The 21,240-nt window shown below is 33.8% G+C and overlaps 1 protein-coding gene across 7 annotated transcripts in view; it reads left to right on the forward strand.

The window, feature by feature from the left end:
• EPHA5 (EPH receptor A5) overlaps window positions 1–21,240 on the forward strand; it is a 351,336-nt gene that overhangs the window by 306,341 nt on the left and 23,755 nt on the right. For all 7 annotated transcript variants that reach the window (XM_019025962.4, XM_019025965.4, XM_019025963.4 and 4 more), the window contains 3 exons: window positions 11,113–11,174; window positions 12,594–12,803; window positions 15,900–16,049. In XM_019025962.4, coding sequence (XP_018881507.2) covers window positions 11,113–11,174; window positions 12,594–12,803; window positions 15,900–16,049 — 422 coding nt within the window. The remainder of the gene's footprint in view (window positions 1–11,112; window positions 11,175–12,593; window positions 12,804–15,899; window positions 16,050–21,240) is intronic.

Raw genomic sequence — 21,240 nt, forward strand, 5'->3', positions numbered from 1 at the left:
TACATACGTGGGTTTCTTCAAATCTTAGATGTGTTTCTTCCTCCAGTTGAGTATATACCCACACATTATTCTTTACTTGATGGCAACCCAGACAGGGCATTTCTGGAGCAAGAAGGCAATCCTGAGATCTTATTAGAAAAGTGTAAATTGCTAAAGAAAGGCAGGAGGCAGGATCAAGAGGCAGGCAGAGGAAACAGCATTTTTTTAATGGAATAAAACAAAAATATTTTATAATGAGGATATTCTTTAATGGATGTGTAGAAATATGTGAAATAACAATATAAAAATATGGCCACAGATGCAATAAAATAAAATCAGAATTTGAACGTGGCTATATTCTATCTGAGGGGAAGGACCTTGAAAAAATGTCTGTGATAGCAAGTGGCGATAGATACCGTAGAAGCAAGAATGATAACAACAAAAATTCAGTAAAATTATTTGCTATGCAGAAATGGTATTATCTAATATAAAACATAGTTCTTAATGATGGTACCAGTAATAATAGTAAGCAAATATTTGATAATTTCTGTCTCCATCACCTTATTCACATGGCTATCAAATTTAACTTTCTGAAAATAAACTCTCACTATGACATCCCGTTACCCCAGGGTAAATGCAAACTCCATAGGCAGCCAATCTACACTTCATAATGAGTTAAGATGTAATATTTAGAACAATGCCAGATTACTGTTATTATCATGGAAGACCACGTTACATAATAGTCAAGAACATGGACTCTGCATCTAGTGATGCAATTGAATTTTCATTTGAATATAAACAATTATGTGGTTTTGCACATCATAAACATTTAGAACCTTAGTTTCCACATTAATGCTATGGGGTGAGAATACCTTATAGCATTATTGTGAAGATGACACTAATTAATATAGATGAGGTTTAGAATGGGCAAGGCACAAAGTAAGTACTTATTTAGTACATAGTTACTACTCCTCCACTTATCTTTCTTCCTGTGCTCTGAACTTCTCCATATCCATTCTATGCTTAGTCCATTTTAAAGTACCTTATATTTTGCCCTGCCTTCATTGCCTCTTTCTCTGAAATGTACACCCTCATGTTCACTACTTTTTCAAGTTCACTGAAACCTTATTCAAAGTCTACCAACTCTGTGAAACAATCCCTTCCACTTTGCCCTGAAGTAATTTCTTCTTTTGAACACTATGCGTACATGATAATTTTTGAAGTCTAAAACGTTTCTTCATTTGGTTCAAAAGTCTTATTTAAATCTCACTTAATTTTGTCTCTTTTGCTTATATTTTTCAGCTCTCTAGCTAAAAAATGTATGTTCTTTGAAGACAAAGATCGTATCCTAAATATTTATGTAAACATATTATATTTTACAGACCTTTATCGCAAAACTTGTTTATTTGAACAGGTCCTGACTGAGATAACTTAAGACAACTTCTTGTAATAATACAAACAAATTTCTCATATATTGTATATGCATCTTTTAGGAGCTAGTGTCAATATTAACAAATGACTATATCTAGATTCTGTGAATTCTATTCTAAAAAAATGTTACTGTGGTTAGAAAGTCAGTTTTAAATTTCTGATCTCTTAATCAAATATTCTGCTGGATGATGCTGCTCACCATGAGGCTACGCATATATGTAAAGCAAACTGTAAATACCAACAATATTTATTTGCTTTTACTTTTTATTCCATATGAATTGAAATGATATTTCTCCTTTATAAATTTAGCTCTTAATGTTCAACTTAGGAAGTCTCCAACTTGTTTTTAATTTACCATGTCGCAACTCACTTTATTTGTGTCCTTAATTTCATGCTCTCTGATCTGATGCTAATTTATTCAGCAATTATTCTCAACCAGCAGCACACAGATAATGAGACATAAGTGCAACTAAATCTTGTGATTTTTCTTATTGAAGTTAAGGTAGGGAGTCTGAAGTAGCCCTCCTATGGGTGGTGTCATCGTGAGCCTTCATCTTTTCACTATCACATGCCAGAAGCTTGAACCCCCATTCAAATTCCTTCTGTGATTTATTGTGAAACGGGAACCATCATAAATAGATACATATATTCTAAAGAGCTTTCATGACAAATGACATAAGAAAAAGCCCACAGTTCTTGGCTTAATTGACTCATTTGAAATGCAAGGCACTTTAGTGTAATAGACATAGTGCCAGCTTTTACTATTTAATGAGATTTGGGAAAAAGATAAAAAGGAAAAAAAGTTATAATTTTTTCACTGCAGCATCCTTAGTTCCTGAAGATTTCATCTACCATTGGTGGAAAATTATTATCCAAACTGACTAAAGGAAGATCTATTGAGTCTTAGGATTAGTCATAATTTTATTTCTTAATTTAGAATCATGTATGAATAAGCCTAGTTCTGTAAAATTAATACATTTAAACAAAACATTACAGAAACATTAGAGGAATCTCTGTCTTTCTCTTTATTTCTATATCTGCAGAGATAGAACATCCAATTACATTGATTACCTAAACTGCTAGACAGTTTTGACTTACTTTGTAAATTTATAATTATCTTTCAAATATATTTCCTTATTCTGTCTAGTAAGATCATTTTCTTTATACAGGGTCTTATTATATATTAACTAACATTATTCCAACAGTCTTCCACTACTCTTCCCATTTTGTCACTTTCCACTTTAGTCCACTCCATACACATTGCCGTCAAATCACTGCTTTCCTGTCATGCTTCATCAGCAGTCAAGCAAACAAATCAACCAAAATGCATAGACTTTCATACTTAACCTGATACACATTTCCATATTTCACTATTTTCTTTCTGGAATACTCTACCTTATTCTTGCCCTGCCCCCTTGAGATACTTCACTCAGACCTAAAATGTCCTCTCTTCTCTCTACTCGACCTTCAGGTTTAATTCAAACGTGACCTCTATGAGATCAGCGTCATTTATCTTCATTTTTCCTTCAATCTTGAGTGCCTGCCTGGCATAAAGTAGGCCTTCAATTATGTTGAATAGCTGAGTAAAGGAAAACTTCCCAGTTCTACATTGGAGTACAAGTTTTCAAATATGAACTTCAAAGGGCAGAGGTTTTTGTTTTGCTCACTTGTGTGTTCCTAGATCCAAGCCCAACAGGTGTAGCACTTTATATATGTGTTGAATGAATGAATTCTCAGTCAGAAGTAATTGTCTAAATACCAGTGGCATTTCTGTATACTCTGTCATGCTATATGTTATTTCATAATTAAATCTGCACATGTTTTATCACCCTTCTTATGCAATGAGCTCGTTGGAACTAGCATAGGTTTGTCACCCCGTTTGTGTCTAGCAAAGGGCCAGACACATTAGGTAATAAAAAAAAGAAAGAAATTAAAATAGTGAACGAATAAATTGTGGCTATGTAAAGATCTTAAGCTAGTTAGAATGATATAGTTTATGTTTTAAATTTAAAAACTTAATTATATAAAACCATGGGCTTTTAAGAAAAATAATAAAACGAATAGGAAAGAAATAGTCTGAAAATCAGATCTTGCATACACCACTATTAATTATTAACATTGCATTAAGAATTTACTAAGCTTAGTTTTCTTTATATGTTATCTCTTTTAATCTGCACAATAAGCTATGCTATAGACATTAGTATTTGTTTTCATTTTACAGTGGGGAAAAATTAACATTAAAATAGTTAAATACCTTATCCAATATCATAAAACTAGCATGGGAATAATGTCAGATTTTAAAACAGCTCTATCTGACTCCAAAAATCCAAACTCTTAAACAGCGAATATAACCAACCTCATATTTCATCATTCTGTACATGCTTGACAAGAAACATTCATTTATTCAAAAAATACTAGCTGATCACCTAATATATGCTTATTCTTACTAATCAGTGGGGCTATAGCAGAGATTAAACCGACTGAGTTTCTGCCTTTATAGAGTTTACCTTTGGGTGATGGAGACAGAAATTAAATGAACAAATAAGATAATAATGTTAAATGGAGAAAATCAAGCTGGGAAAGGAGATTAGGGGTTGCTTCTGTTGAGAGTGGGTGTTTTCTATTTTACTTAGATAAGGCTTGAACAAATTAAAGTTTTGGGCCTTACAGACATTTGGAGGCAGACTGTTACAGGAAGAGGGACTAGCAATGCTCTAAGGGAACTTGCCTGGAAGGTTCGAGAAACAGCAAGAAGGCCATTGTCGCTGCAGTGGAATGATTGAGAGGAGTCTTTGGTAAGGATTTAGATTAACGATGTAGTAGGAGAATAGACAATGTAAAAATTCTTTGGTGCCTGCAAAGACCATCTCTTAATCTGAACTTTGAAGACGTAGAGCTAACATGGGATAGAATTTGATTTACACATTAACAGGACCAGAAAGACTGCTGGGTTAAGAAGAGGTGGTAGGACCCAGTGTTGAAGCAGGGAGGCACTGGAAGCTGATTGACATTGTTCACAGATCATTATGGATTAGGTCAGTATAATGACCTAGCATGGTAGAGGGTAGTGGTTGGATTTTGTAGATATTTTGAAGGCAATCACAGTAAACCTTCTTGTGAATTGGATGTGAAGTATGAGAAAAAGTGAGGAGTCAATGATAACTATAAATTATTTGTCTTGAGTACCTCCAAAAAAGGAGTTGCAATTTATGGAGAAAAGTTTGTGAGGAACAAAATTAAGCTTGGTAATCAGGAGTTCAGTTGTGGACATGTTAAATTGGAGATACCTATTAGCATACAATTACAGATGTTGTGCATAAAGTTGGATTTAGCTGTAGTCTCAAGAAGTAAAAAGAAAAATGTTTGAAGTATGAGTAAACTTTAATTTTATATCTTCCACTTCACAGGAAGAAATAAAATTATATGAACCAGTTATAAACAATGATATACATAAACAACTTTAAAACTGAAGTGGAAACAGAACCAAGCTCATTAATTCGGTTCTTGTTTTTCTTTGTTAAGGCAGATACAGGTTTTTAATAAATACACGTATACTAAAAATGAGAGATTTACAAGTGCTGTCTCTGAAAGAATCTAAATCTCAATCATCTGAAAATAATATAGGTTTATAGAAAGAGATTCGCTGACTTGCAGATTGACAGTTAGTAAATGAAACTGTGTTTTAAAGTTATTTTCATTGTTAATACAACCAAGTTGTCAGATTTGATCATTTTTGGATTCTCCATCTCTTCTGAAAAGTCTATAATTTCTGACTCCATAATTACTGTATTAACCACTTTCGCTAATGTAAGAGCAATTCTAGTTTGTTTTTAATTTGAGAAACGAACATCTATTGAAAAGGTTGATATCAATGTAAACATTCCGAAATAAAGAGGATATTTTGGAAAGCTTGGAATTTCTACCCATAGAGACATTTTGCATTTCCATGCTCCTGTCTCAGGTGAGGTATACAAGCTTTTGATTTTATCTTATTTGCCCAATCTGAAATTATATCATTTTACAAAGGACTTGTCCCAACATGTTAGCCAGCAAATAAGAACCATAATAAAATTAAAATATCTGAGAACATTTCTAAGTTCTGTCTCATAGTTTGTTTTTATTTTTGTTGTTTTGTTTTTTCCCCTTTTAATAAGCATTACCTATTCTTACTACAAGTACAAGATCCTATTTTCTGGTTGACCATTATCCACTGATAATTGATTCACCATATTTGTGTTATCCTAAGTTTCTTCTGGGGTAAGAATAAAAGACATTTGAAACAGCTGCAAAGATAAGTATACTAAATAGAAAACAATGCAAATAAGATGGCACGATGAAATCATACTATAGGTCTATAAGCAGAGGCTTACTTTTAATCATTTACAAGTCTTAAAATATATTTCTAAGAGAAATCCAGTGACAATAATTTTCCAGTGAATTATGAGGCTTCTAAATGAAATGTTCACTGATAGCCCTAAGTGGTATCATGTGTTTATTGATGAGCTAATGGTTTGGGAAAGGCAGATGGTATGAATGCAAATAAAAATAATAAGCCTATATTTAGCAGCAACACTTGTGATGTGGCCTAGTTTAGTGTTTCACAAAATTTAATGTGCCTCTGGGGATATTGCTAAATTGCAGAATCTGTTTCAATAGATCTGATTGGGGAATGGTATTTTACATTTCTAATAAGTTCCCAGGCCATGTCTATGCTGCTTGTCAGATATCATATTCTGAGAAACAAGGACTAGATCAACATTCCCCAAATTTGTTTCACCTAACTTTGAGATGTCTTATGGCAAAGGATTGTATTACCAGGAACGGCATATTCTCTTCTCTTTTGGAGATTTGTGATGGACATTAGCACCAAAAAAGTCACATAATAAGTTAAAAAAACTCATCTTTTGTAATTGTAGAAAAAACATACACACACATCTTGAGCTATACACCTTTAATTTTTTTTCAAGTGTACAATACAGTATTATTACCCCTACACACACTGTTGTACAGCAGATCTTTAGTACTTTTTCATCTTGCATACTGTAACTTTGTACACATTGAACAGCAACCCTCCACTTCCCTGTTCCCACAGCTCCTGGAAACTACCTTTCTACTTTCTGCTTCTGTGGGTTTAACTACTTTAAGTAGCTCTTATGCGTGTAATCCAAGATTGTTCACAATACACTGCTTGGATCATATGTGGGTAATGAGCATATATAAAAATAGAAAATTTATTGAGAAAAGGTGAATTCCTGAACTAGATCTGCCATCAATGGTTGAATAATTAGTTATGACATATTTGTGATTCCCAAGTTTGTATTAACACAAAAAAATGAATATTTGTGAGTTTTTAAAATGAAATCAAAGTAAATATTTTGAATTTGTAGGCATCTCAGTATGGGAGAAAGGAAAACAGCCTTAATATTCAGATAGATACAAATTTGATTCTCAACTTTACTCCTTATATAACTTGCTCCAGACAACCCAAGTAATATATTGAACCTTTCTGAGCCTTACTTGCCTTCTCTGAAAAAGTCTATTATAATATCACAGTTATAGAATTGCAATATAAATTCATAACATTGCCTTATAAAGAGTAGATGCTCAATAAATTTGAGCTCTTTTATGGTTATCAATAATAAAGGTAAATTTCTCAAATAATGTATTTCTGTTACTTCATGTATTTCTGTTACTTCTCCCTGGGCTGGGCCTTCAGTAAATAATATAAAGTAATATAAAAACTCTCCCCTGTGATTAAAATCATGTTTTGACATGCTTTATGAGTTATTTTTATATGGATTTTTGATAACATGCTTTCAAAATTATTGGCAGATCTAGTCTTTGTCTGTACTTCAAGCTGGATAATGGAAAATGATTTATACAGTTTTATTGAATTTACAAGGGTTAGAGTAAGCCATGTTAATTATTGCTATGTCATTTTTGCAGGCTAGCAGGAACTGAGACAAAACATAAGCCAAACTAAATGTAATTAGCATTAAAATGACTCACGCATGAAAAATAATCGAATGGGTCCTGAAGTGTCTTATTCTTGTCAACAAAAGAAGATCATACTTGTTTGCAAACATTCATTTTAATTGCTTTTCTCCCATCATGTGAAATATGAGAGGTGTTTTAGGTCCTTATCATCTTTCTCAAATAATGTTTTTGTTTTTCACATCACAACCTACACTGTCATAAATAATTAATCTGGCTTTTAAAATTAGATGACACTAGCTGAAAATCCTACAGGATGAATACCAGGTGCCCATCTCCTTTTTTTCCCCCCCCCAAATGTATACTATTCAGTGTTAATAAGTTGTCTGATCAGCACATTCTCTTTAGGGTATAAATTCTGTCTTCTAAGCTCAATGAATTTGGGGTTGAATTTAGGATACAGATTTTCAAAGAAAGAGATAATTTTATATGAGAATTCCATCTAAATCCTACTCACTAGACCTTGGGTGAGCAGTGGTCATATTTACCACTAACCCATAACTCTAAAAAGAGAGCCTAAAATATAAAAAGATAGGCAGAAAGAAGAAATTCTACAAAAGAAAGAAGAAAGAAACTGAAAGTGCTGTAAGGAGAAATGCAGGAAAAGCCCTGAAAACATAAAGGACATGGGGTAAAGTAGATAATGATAGCATAGATTAGTGGAGCACAGCGTCTGTTCATGTGATATGAGCTGAGAGGTGCCAAGCAGCAAAAGCTGAGACTATATTCTCTAGATGTCTGCTGGAATTCAGTTCTTTCAATTTATTATAATGTGACAACCCTCTCAATAGATTTCTGTAAATGAGGGGATAGCAGGCAGAATCCAAGTAAAAGAGCCACACATGGAGGATTTCTGGAATTATAGGCTGATTCCAGAAAATCTAGTCCTCCTTTTAGTTAGATTAGGGCTGATCTTCGTCAGGTATGTACCCTTTTGACTCTATTCCTTGTAAATTGATTGAAATCTTTCTAAAAACTGATGCCGGAGTTGCCCATGTGTCCCCTTTATGTGAGTAATAGTTTCTTCGCTGAGTTCTTTCAAATTCCTGAAACTGGGCAAATGATGGGATAATGCCTTAATATCATAGGGTGATCCAGGATACCTCAGCATTATCGCTGGTATAAATTCTGACATATAGATACCGGTGCCCAAACAGTGGGGCTATCACTACTGGGAGAGGTATATTAGTTTTGTATTCTTGAAAGAACAGGACTTCAGATGAATATAAAAGGTTGAAATGGGCTCAGAGATGTGAGAATGGGAAGAAAAGAGCCCAAAGCAGAATTGTGTCTATTTTAGAGTTTGCCTGAGGTCCTTTAAAAAGTGTCTGACAATATAGTTAAAATAAAGTTTAAGTCGCAAGCATTTTTTATTCATGAATGTAGATTAAAATTATACTAATGATAAAAATTTCATTATCAATTTTTTCCTGATCTGTTCTTGAGCCATTTACAAATACAACCTAAATAATTATTTTTCTACTAAGAAATTTCACTTCCATCTAGTTTTAAGATCAGTATTTGTCACCTCATCTCTTGTAACTTTATGATTTAAGAAGAGAAAAAAATTCAGAGTTCTGACTGTATTTAAACTTCATGGGCTCTTTCTTGACAATATGCATAGACATGTGCCACCTCTCTTCCTGGAACTCTGGCCACCTTTTATTACACCTGTGACCCCTTCACTCTTCAAGGTGCAGATTAAATTACATCCAAAATGCACATTCTCTGCATATGTGATCTCTCACCTAACATAGGCATCTACAAACCTGTGCCAAATAAGGTATTTTAGACAAACATTTTTACAACTTTTATAAACTTTAGAGGATGAGGAAATGTGGCTGCCTTTGCAATACACTTATCACATTCCATTTAAAGAAATATTGTCTCGAGTATTTTATAAGAAGATAATTAAGTGAGAATTAGACTCACTTGTCCTATATTATTATATTATTGTCCTATATTATTATATTATAAACAGTGAGTTTTAAGTGATCTGGAAATAAGACATTCTTTTTTCTTCCCAGTTATTTCTTTTTCATATGTATTAATCATATGTTCTTTATCTATAGTTGTACTTCTGGATAATATGATATGTGTAAATATGCAAGCTGTCATTCTATGACCTGAGTCAATCAATTATCCAGTAAAATACAGACACTCTTCTGAAGAATGCCATTCAATTAATTACAATGCATTTCACAATTGTATAGTATTTGTTTCTCTTCATAAATTAAAAAGTTAATTAATGGACATATATGGTAATTTTATTGTCATAGGTCTCCGTTTTCTTAACTCAAAATACTTTAAATTAAAACAAGTTTTATGTCATGTGTTTCTATTAAAGAGTAAAGGGGTGTGTCTTAAAATATAGTGAAAATGTGGAATGATAAAACTAGCAACTGTTTTCTAGATATTTTCTCATATAGCAATAATTTTTTATCTTGCAATTTTCATCTTGTATTACAGACATACTAGGTATGAAATGTCACAATTTTATATGGAATGAGATGATCTATTCTCTTGGTCAACTTACATCTAGCAAGGAAGCTAACACACAAAGTTAATCAAATATATTTTTAAAATGTTAAATCCTTGCATAGCAAATTCTGAGTAATAGGAACTATTTTAAGTGCCTTGGATAACCATGTGACTTAGCGGATACTCGCAACAACCCTATGAGGTAGGCGCCATTGCTATCCTCATTTTACATATGAGAAAACTGAGGCACAGAGATAAGAATTGACTTGCCCGGGATTCATAATAATGAGTGATTGCTCTGGGATGAAAATCCAGAGTATGGCTCTAGAGTCTGTCCAGCTGACCTCTAGGCTACATGTCAATGTCAAATATGAAAGGAGGAGAACCCTTTTCATCATAATTAATGATTGCTAAGGAAATCTTTCACATAACAATTAGAACAGAACTTTAAAAAATGAGAAGAAAAGTGGGGTTAATCGAGATTTTAAGTGTGTAGCAGAGAGAGGAAGGGCAGGTAGCCATAAGGAAAGGAGTTACAAAAACATAGAGGTAAAGGTAGGAAAATGCAATATACATTCAAAGGATCATAAACAGGGCAGTTAGATAGGATGAAGTTTTTATTTAGAATTGTGAGAATTAGAAAGATGAATATGTTCCAAGTGTTTCGCTGAATATTATTGGATACATTATACCATTACTTCTATTAAAATAAAATTTATCCTAATACTCATAGAATTGTTCTTAAACACATTTCCTACATAAATTAGTGATGATATTGGCAAGGGTGTGTGTGTGTGTGTGTGTGTGTGTGTGTGTGTGTGTCTGTGTGAATCTTAAATCTCAGTCTGTTATTAACCTTGTAATACATTTTTCTCACTGACTCAACCATAACACTAAGATATCATATCAGGAATTAGCTTCTTTCTTACAGAGGACATTTTTAAATATTTAAATATTTAAATAGTTTTAAAATACTTTTAAAAATGTTTTTAAAATATTAAATATATTAAAAATATTTTTAAAATATTAAATATATTAAAAATATTTTTAAATATTTAAATATTTTTATTTCATTTAATAAATTTTATTTTTTAATATTTTTATTTAAATATTTTAAATATATATATATACAATTTTGACACTAATAAAAACTTCTGGGTAAGCTTTTGTCAGATAAGAATGCAAAATCGAAGAGCAGCAGGTTATATCACTCTGTTTTCTTTTCAGGTAAACCCGTGATGATAGTGACAGAGTATATGGAGAATGGCTCTTTAGATACATTTTTGAAGGTAGGATTGGGGAATAATTTAGTTATTCAAGGTGTTATTTATATATTGGCTGTGATGTTGAAGTTGAATTTGGGCCACTTTAAAGCTTAAGTTTTTAATAGAACAGAAATTTATGGAGCCACAATAATTACACTCCAAAATGAACATAGGTTTGTTTCAGAAAACTCACACAAATCCAAATTATATGCCCCTAAAGTTTTATTTAAGTATGTCTTAATTTGAAAAAAAAATAAATAGAAGTAGAAGGGAATAAGAGAGGAAAAGAAAAATTTTAAAAAAGAAATGTAAAGAGGGAAAAAAGGAAAAAATAAGGTCTTACAAGTGTTCGATTTTCTCATAGTGTATCAGGCAGAGCAAGAAAACGTGTAAATAGCCCAGGCAAGTCATTAATAAAGGTGTCAAGTTAGAGCCTATAAGTGCTCCTAATCTACCTGAAGACCCGTCACTACTTGCACCAGCAGAGTTCACGTGGTAATTGACAATAGCTAATATTATCAGATCACCAGCGTTTCAGGGAAAGATTTTCTTCATGTGCAAATCTCTAAATTTTAAATAATGGCAACCCACTTTATTAGTAAATAGCTTGTGTTAGACAATGTAACATATTTGCAGGCCTGATTAAACATATAGGCTGGCAGTTTGTAGTTTTAATATAGTGCTCATTACCATTGGTAGGAAAAAGTGATAGCCCAATGGCATTGATAACAATTGTAAGAGGGACCTATGCAATGAATTTGATAATGGTCCACTGAAAAGTCAAATTTTTCTTCCTACTGCCAGACTCTGCCAAATTATTTTATCAAATTTTCTAACCATACCTTTAAGTACTCCAGTCTCTTAGAGTCACACCATTCCTTTATTTTAAAATAGCCATCCATTGAGCCTTATGAGTTTATGTAACTGAAATAATTTCAGTGCCCTTGACAAAGACGACAAACTTCCAAAAATTGCTAACATTGACCTGATCACTGCTCAGTCACCCGTCTCCCATCTGCTGTTACAGAAACTCCCTTATCTCCTCTGTCCATTTCTTCTTTACCTTAATATGTCTATCCAGCTAGCTTCTTTTAAATCACCTCAAAATAGTACGGTGTTGACGCAAGGCAGATACTAGGTTGGAGTGTGAACAAACCCTTCTGATGACTGAGAATAAAAGAGTTATGACGCAGAAAAAGGCAACTACATAAGATTTTCGGCCAGGGTTTTCAAAACCTTTATCTGCTTTGACCAAGCAGAGGAAAAATAAACATCACCAAGTTAACCATATACTTCCTACCATTTTCCAATCTCCTTCAGATAGAAATTGCATATGAATTTTAGCGATTGGTAGTATCAATTTGGGGGATTGAATACAGACCTCTCATATTTTCCCCCAGTGATTGGTGTTGCTAGACTAATATTTCTACATTGTCTTTACAGAAAAACGATGGGCAGTTCACTGTGATTCAGCTTGTTGGCATGCTGAGAGGTATCTCTGCAGGAATGAAGTACCTTTCTGACATGGGCTATGTGCATAGAGACCTTGCTGCTAGAAACATCTTAATCAACAGTAACCTTGTGTGCAAAGTGTCTGACTTTGGACTTTCCCGGGTACTGGAAGATGATCCCGAGGCAGCCTACACCACAAGGGTAAGATCTAACAGAGTGCATTTCTGAAACACTAGACCAGAGCCATTTATTTTTAAAGATTCTAAAAGAAATAGCTAAAAGAGCATTCCTGCAACAAAGTCAAAAAGAAAGAGAGAGAGTGAGGGGCAGAGGGAGAGAGAAAGTCAAAAGTCAAAAAATTCTTCCTTTTATATATCAGCAAATTTAAATATTAACTTTGGAATATCTGAGTTTCATAATTCATTTTTTCTGAAGATACTAAAAATAAAAAATCTTACTTCAGAATGGATACAGCATGTAAGAATAATCATCTTAAATTTCAAAGTAAGGAGTTAAATACAGAATCTCCTACATTAAAGGTTATATATATATATAGTATGTATGTGTCTGTGTATACACACATATATATGAATAAGTAAACATGTATAATATTATCGGGTAGTTTAAGCTCTCTGCATTATACTGTCCTTGCTTGTAAAATAAATACAGAAATATCTAGCTCCCACCTTTTAAGGATTTACATTGTAGGGAAGAAAGAGCTATTCCTTCAAAAAGTTTTGTTTCCTGGAGGTATTGTAATAGCTATTTAAAAACTGTTATGTCTACACTATGGAAAATTGATCACAAATTCATATTGTTGTATTTCACAGAAGTCAAAACTCTTTTCTATCAAAGTAATTGCTTGCTGTATTGATATGGTATATAATTGACATTTTTTCTGTGAAAAACTGTGCATATCGCTACAACAGAATGTTATGGGTGATCTGTAATGTCATACTTTTTGAGTTTGAATTCCTTATGATAAACAATATTTGCTTAATTCTAAATATGTTCAGTGTCATCAAGTTGAATATCCTCAATGTCTAAAACCCTTGTGAAGATAGAGATCTGTCATTGTTTCTTTTTCCCTATACAATTTGATGTCTCTCATTCTCAAAGTAATATGCATGTTTTCATATTTAATTCAGCTTTTAAAAATTACATCCACTGGTAGTCTAACAATAAGTTCTTTTCAGATTATAAGGGTTTTTTTAAAAAACATTTTTGCTATGTGATTCATGGGAATTTGTACTTTGTTGAAGGGCGAAAGTAACTTATCAAAGCAAACAAAGACTTCCAGTGGTCAGCTTAATCAATAAAGTATTTGGGGGGATATCTTTCCTCTTCCAGACCTATCATTGTTATTATTTGCATTACATGAAAGCTCAATTAAGAATTCTTTTGGGAATAGAGTTACCCTTAATAAATTTGGCCTGATCAAGATTGAGGTTATACAACTATCCATTGCCAGTGTGATTGGTGGGTGTCTTAGTTAAGTGTAAAAAGTAGATTTTTCAAGATTTGTGTTAGTGTGTTATGCTACAGAGTAAAGTGAGAGACAGAGAACCTGAAACCTTCCAGGCTTATTCCTCTGACATGGGGTATAGTGGCAGCCTGTGGAAAATCTATACACTGAGAGATGAGAACATAAGGAACTTGAAATTTATTGATGACACGAAGGATGATCAGAGGATCAGGAGAAAAATTATGGGCTAAGGTTTAATATAATCAACAAATGAAAATTCTAAAAGCAATATTAATAAGACATTATAGAATATGCATAGCTAGGACTCATAATACTATCTTGCCTATGAATATTTAATGAATGAGAATAAGTTTCAGGTAAGTCTTCTTCAAATGATGTTACCATATATCTAAAGAGCAAACAATTCAAACCTAACTTCAATTCCCAAAATAATTTTTAGTATGACCCCAAACTGTTATTTCCTTATATATATTGAAACTTTGGTTCATAAACAGCAATTTAAGTCCTATTTTTTCCCTTGCAATGTAGATAAATCTTTCCCTTCCTGCAAAATGGGAAGGCATATGTTAGTCTTTTTACAAGAAAATATTGAAAACCTTCACCTCTTTCTCTTTCAATATATATTTGATGATAGATGAAATATTTGCTTATCTAGATTTGCCTGCTATTGAAGTTAAGAGAATAATAATTTCACCCTGAAAGAGGCATGATATAAAAGTGTTTATTGAATGAACTAAAAGAAGGTCTACCAAATCAATTTTTATGCCATAAAAAACAACTTGATAATGTAGTAAGATTTTCCCCCAATCCAATTTCGATAATTTTTAATTTGGTTTAGTCAAACAAAACACCCTCCTCTTAAACAGTTGAACCAAAAAAAAAACAAAATAAGACAACAGAGGAAAAGAGAAAAGCAAGTCTAAAAGAAATAACACAACATCAAGGGAAAGTGTAACTTTGTTTTAATATATCCAATATTATGCTGGGCCCAGTAGCTCAGGCCTGTAATCCCAGCACTTTGGGAGGCTAAGGTGGGTGAATCGCTTGAGGTCAGGAGTTGGAGACCAGCCTAGCCAACATGGCAAAACCCTGTCTCTACTAAAAATACAAAAATTAGCCAGGCATGATAGCACGCGTCTGTAGTCCCAGCTACTCGGGAGGCTGAAGTATGAGAATCACTTGAACCTGGGAGGTGGGGGTTACAGCGAGTGGAGATCTCACCACTGCACTCCAGCCTAGGAGACAGAGCGAGACCCTGTCTCAAAAAAAAAAAATTATGTGTATATATATATATATGCACACACATATATATACACACACACACATATTTTATATATATATATATATATATCTCCAATGTTTATGCTTTTCTTATTAACTGCTAAACAGCTCAGGGTCACATTCATCAACCTATAATTTCCAGTTACAATTTCTGTATTAAAGAAACGAAGCACCCAGGGAATTTGAGTCCTTTACTCTGTTAGAAAGTCATGAGAGTATACCTTATTGGTTTGCTTGACTGCCTGCTTTCCCATACTTAGAGCTGCTATACTGAGGACTGTAATTGAGATGTGGTTTCTGTATGTATTTCAGTAGTCACACAGAATTTAAACTAGAAACCTTCTAGACAGCCAATTAGTAGCTAGTCTACAACTGCTTATGGGCTGAGAGATGTGAAAAGACACTGTGTGCTGTCAAACAGATTCACTTAAAAATGCTACATCTCTGTCTAGATCTTTTCAGTGAGGCAACACTGTCCCTAGGCACATTTGAAGTATGTAGGAAGTTTTTTAAATCTTTTTCAATTTTAGGGAGGAAAAATTCCAATCAGATGGACCGCCCCAGAAGCAATAGCTTTCCGAAAGTTTACTTCTGCCAGTGATGTCTGGAGTTACGGAATAGTAATGTGGGAAGTTGTGTCTTATGGAGAGAGGCCCTACTGGGAGATGACCAATCAAGATGTGAGTATGGAACTACTCTTTCCCAACTTGACAATGAAATGCTTTGTTCTCCGAGTCAAGACACAATGTTTTTCATTTCTGAAAGTGACAGTTGCTTAAGAAAATGAAATACTTTGCTTACCCTCTGATCTGTTTTGTGTTGTTGAAATATCCTTTACGCAGGAGCTCAAAATGAGTTATTACAAAGGAAAATAAGTTACAGTTATATAAAAACTCAGTCCCTTGCCAGACAGTTTTAGCTGTACTGTAGTGATGTTTCATTCAATTCTTGTCAGTATCATTATCAAAGATAAAGAAAGAGCCATCAAAGAATGAATACTGACAGGCAAGTTTTTATGATTTGCATTTGATAAAGGCAACTAATACTCCAAACCAAAAGGATGATGATATTGATTTAAGAGTGGATGCTCTTAGAGGATAAAAAGGAATAGTCTACGTTTCTTTAAATTAAAAAATGTAACAAGAGTTGTATTGTTTATTTAACTTGAAAGAAATACCAGATTTTCCCACAATGGAAAAATAATTCATACTTACAATAATAGAATCCTAAAATTAAAGGAGCTATGAAAGAATCTTCTGTTCAAATTCACAGCGCTTATTATGTGATGCCTGACACATGGCTCTTTAATCTTTCCCTTTGTAATTTTCCATCATTACTATTCAATACAGCCCTTTCTATTTTGGATCATATGGAAATTTCGTATTTTTATTTTGAGAAACAACAATTATAAAAGCAGCTAACATTTATTGAGCACTTATCATGTGACATACACTGTTTTAAGTGCTTTACCAACTATTTTATTACTTCATTGTAAAGCTAGTATATTGAACAGTTTTAATTTAATAATGTGCTTATTTGAAACACTTTTTTCACTCCCATTATTTCTGTCATCCATGCGCCATAAAACCTCCCTCTCTCATGCCTTCAGGGTTGGTTAGATAGATACTATATAGCTGTCCAGCTGAATTTTGTTGAAACAACAATGCCGGTAATTAACACTCACTTTCCAATCTAAAAATTCGAGTCCAACCTAAAAGTGAATCCTATATTCATTTCAAAGTGTCTTCCACAACTGGAGGCCTAGCCTAACTATAGGTACCTACAGTGTGAATCAAGTATGGTTGGATATTTGCCCCTCCTCCTCTGCCAAAGTCTATATCAGGATTCTTCAGGATTGGTTTGGGTGGAGAGGTAGAAAAGAAGGGGCATAAATGTCTTCTTTTGAGAAGTGTCTGTTCATATCCTTTGCCCATTTTTTGATGGGGTTGTTTGATTTTTTTCTTGTAAATTTGTTTAAGTTATTTGTAGATTCTGGATATTAGCCATTTGTCAGATGGGTAGATTGCAAAAATTTTCTCCCATTCTGTATGTTGCCTGTTCACTCTGATGGTAGTCTGTTTTGCTGTGCAGAAGCTCTTTAGTTTAATCAGATCCCATTTGTCAATTTTGCCTTTTGTTGCCATTGCTTTTGGTGTTTTAGTCATGAAGTCCTAGAACTTAAAATATAATAATAAAAAAAGACAAAATGAAACCACAACTTCACACCATGTATATATAAAATATACATGTGAGGTGGAATAAATATGGAAATGTCAAAATCAGAATATAAAATAATAGAAGAAAAATTTTGATTATATTTAGCCTTTCTTTAAAAACAGGAAAAATCCATAAGCCATTTAAGAAAAGAGTTTGATAGTTCTCACTAACAAAATTATAAATTTATGTGTCGAAAAATGCAGAACAAAAAGTAAGAAATACAAGTTTAGACTGAGAAAATATTTTCAATACTGCATTATAAACAAAAGTATAATGTACTTATACAATGAGACTTAATAAAGCATTAAGAAAAATAGAAACAGTAGGCAAAGCATAAGATTTGGCAAGATACATTGGATGGAATGCAGATGGCCAATAAATGTATGAAAAATGTTTAACTTTTTAAATAAAAGAAATACAAATTAGAAAAAAAAAGAGAGAGAGAGAAAAGAAGAGGCACGGGCTGGGCGCGCTGGCTCATGCCTGTAATCCCAGCACTTTGGGAGGCCGAGGTGGGTGGATCGTGAGGTCAGACCATCCTGGCTAACACGGTGAAACCCCGTCTCTATTAAAAATACAAAAAATTAGCTGCGCGTGGTGGCGGGCCCCTGTAGTCCCAGCTACTCGGGAGGCTGAGGCAGGAGAATGGCATGAACCCGGGAGGCAGAACTTGAAGTGAGCCGAGATCGCGCCACTGCACACCAGCCTGGGCGACAGAGCGAGACTCCGTCTCAAAAAAAAAAAAAAAAAGAAAAGAAAAAGAAAAAGAAGAGGCATGATTGCTTTCATAATGTGAGGATACTGATGCCTCCTGTGAGACAAATTGCCTAGGCATTAGTTCTCTAGTGAGTTATGTGTCTGAGCTCTTCCAAAGACCCTTGATGAAGCCCTTTTCTCTGCAAGGGCCCTAGAGGAGGAGGATGTCCTCCGACTTTCCATAGTTCCTCTCGCTCTCTGTCTGTTCCCCATCTGACAGTGTCTTACTGTTCCAGCTCTGTGTCCACTTTATTGGAGAGAAACACATTCTTACTGGATGCACTAGCAGTGCCTTCTCTTTGCAGATATCTGTTGCAGGCTGCTCCAGCCAGCCTTCTTCAAATTTCCCCAGAAGAAAAGCCAGGGTCACACATCAGCTTTCCCACGAATGATTTCATAGCATTCTTCTTTGATCGAAACAGCAAATTGGAGTTATGGATTTCTGCTTCTCAGCAAGCACACCGGATGACAATGAGTCTCCCCTTCTTGTAGTCACTTAAAATTGCTAAAATTGGTTTTCTTTATGCCCTGCTTACTTGGCTTGGGGAGGGGAGCACTGACTGGCATTTCTCTAAATCTGGGAAAATGGTATATATTGTCTTCAGCTTTATGATTTTAGGGGCGGGACCATTGCAAAACTATATCATTCAATTCCTGTTACATATATTTATACTTATATTTAACAACCTTGTGTCAGAGAGGTGCTATTATTATTACTGTTTTACAATTAAGAAACTGAAGCTTGGAGATGTTAAATGACTTATTTACCGTCACAGAAATAATGAAAGTGATAGCAGAAATTTCAATCTGGTTCTCCAAAATTTTTGTATCTAAGCATCACACTGTCTCCAATTGAATCAATGTCTCCTACCTCTGTTTCATTTCTAACCAATAGTCCTACATCAGCTTTCTAATTTAATATAAAATATAAAATGTTCAGTTGAATGCATGATTACTCTGGATTGATCTTGATCTTAGTCTAGACTAAGACCAGACCCATTTACTACTTTCTATTCTTCAGATAAATGCCAAATGCAAGGCCCTGCAGAACACTGTGTGGTTTCATTTCTAACTTATCTAAACCTCATTGCAATGCCATTCTTCCCTTTAATTTTTGTGAAAGTATTTTAATCCATCCTGGCAGAGAGCCTTGATATACTGGTTTCTACCATGTGTCTACTTCACTCAAGGGAAACATTCATCCCTTATTTGCCTGGTTAACTTCTATTCACACTTGAGATATTTTGAATTCTGATCCTGTCACTCAGAATTATTAGTTTTTCCCAGCTGTGCAGCAGATCATCCACGTTATAAGGAATGATGCCTAATACAGTTGTATCTGTCACAGACACAATTATACACCAGTGCAAACACTGGTGCTAGGTGAATGTTCATAACTGCTCATCTTGACTAGGCTTTCTTATGTTCCTGGGGGCCAGTGGGTCTGTATTAGTATGCCTTGGCTCTCCTCCACAAGTCTCTTATTTTCCTCCTGAGACCAGCAGCTAGCCCAAACGTGATCTCATTTGCAAAATGGCTGAAGAGTAAGAAGGAGCCCAATTACATCTCAGCCTGCAACATGTCTGCTAAAATCTCATTGGCCAATCCCATAATCAAAGTGCTGAGTCAATGAAACTACTCTTTGTGGATGGGCACTACAAAGTTGCATAGATAAGTGAATAAAAGTTCATTTATCTAATGCTTAATCACTTCTTTAACATTATAGTATCATCTATTTTTACTCTCATAGTGCTTTCTTTGTGATTTTTATTTTTCCTTGTGCCTTTAATTTTATTTTCCTGATTTCAGCTATTTGAGTGTCTTGATACTCTTTCAGATAACTGTATTTCAAATTACTTAGAAAAACACTAGAAATTGCTTATGTAACCTTTCAGGAAGTTTAAAGAAAAAAAACACTAATATTTTGGCTTTTACTTGGTTTTCTAAGAATTTAAATGAGGTTTACAGAAAATGATCATACAATTAAAGATCATTCTAAAATATCTATCTATAATACAATGTCCAATGCATGCATTGTTACTTTCTCAATTAGTTCATAAGTGGCATTTTAGTTTTCAGATACAGCACTAAATTTCCTATGCCTTAATTTCTGTCCAAATTTTGTATCCAAGAAACATGACAAATCAACTATATTTAATAATTTCAATCACTAAATATTTCTTTGGAGAAAAATTCTCAGAAAACAAAGTAGAAGTGCTGATTTGGCAATTTCAAATGATATATTCCATAATCTCTACATTCCAGATGCTATCTGATTCTTAACGGGCTTTGCCACCATGAAAATGTTACGTTACCAAGACATGCAGGATAATCTACATCTCACAGAGGAGATCTTCCTCTGTGTCAGGAGGACAAAATGCAGCAGTAGGAGTCTTCTGATTTAGGATTGCCTCTTCCATCAGGAAGAAAACCTGTAATGACAATAATGAAAATAAACTAGAACAACTAAGGAGATTTTAGGTAAATACCAGACCATGAACCCTGATTCAAGCTCAGAAGCTAAGATAATATCATGTAGTCAGTAGAAGCCTATTTATTGATAGTAAACACTTTAAATGTCAACAGTTTTCAGAAGCTAAAATAAAAACTAAAGATTTCATTTTGTTGCATTTTTATTTTTAGTGACAAGGTCTTTCTCTTATATTTGTTGCAGAGTACATGACTGTATAGATTCTACTAAGTACATAGATTGCACAATATTTTGAAAACTAATTTAAGTAGTCTGTTTTTTAATCTTCTTATATTGGAAGTATTTTTGCCTTTTTTGGTTTTAGGAAGTCAGATTCTGTGCTTTCTTTTTCTGGCCAGTTTTAATCCAGTTGTTTTATTACTACTTCTGTTGGCCCAGATCTTACTTGTAAAGCAGAAAGACTATTT

This window comes from Gorilla gorilla, chromosome 3 (assembly GCF_029281585.2).
Source record: "Gorilla gorilla gorilla isolate KB3781 chromosome 3, NHGRI_mGorGor1-v2.1_pri, whole genome shotgun sequence".
NCBI lineage: Eukaryota > Metazoa > Chordata > Mammalia > Primates > Hominidae > Gorilla > Gorilla gorilla.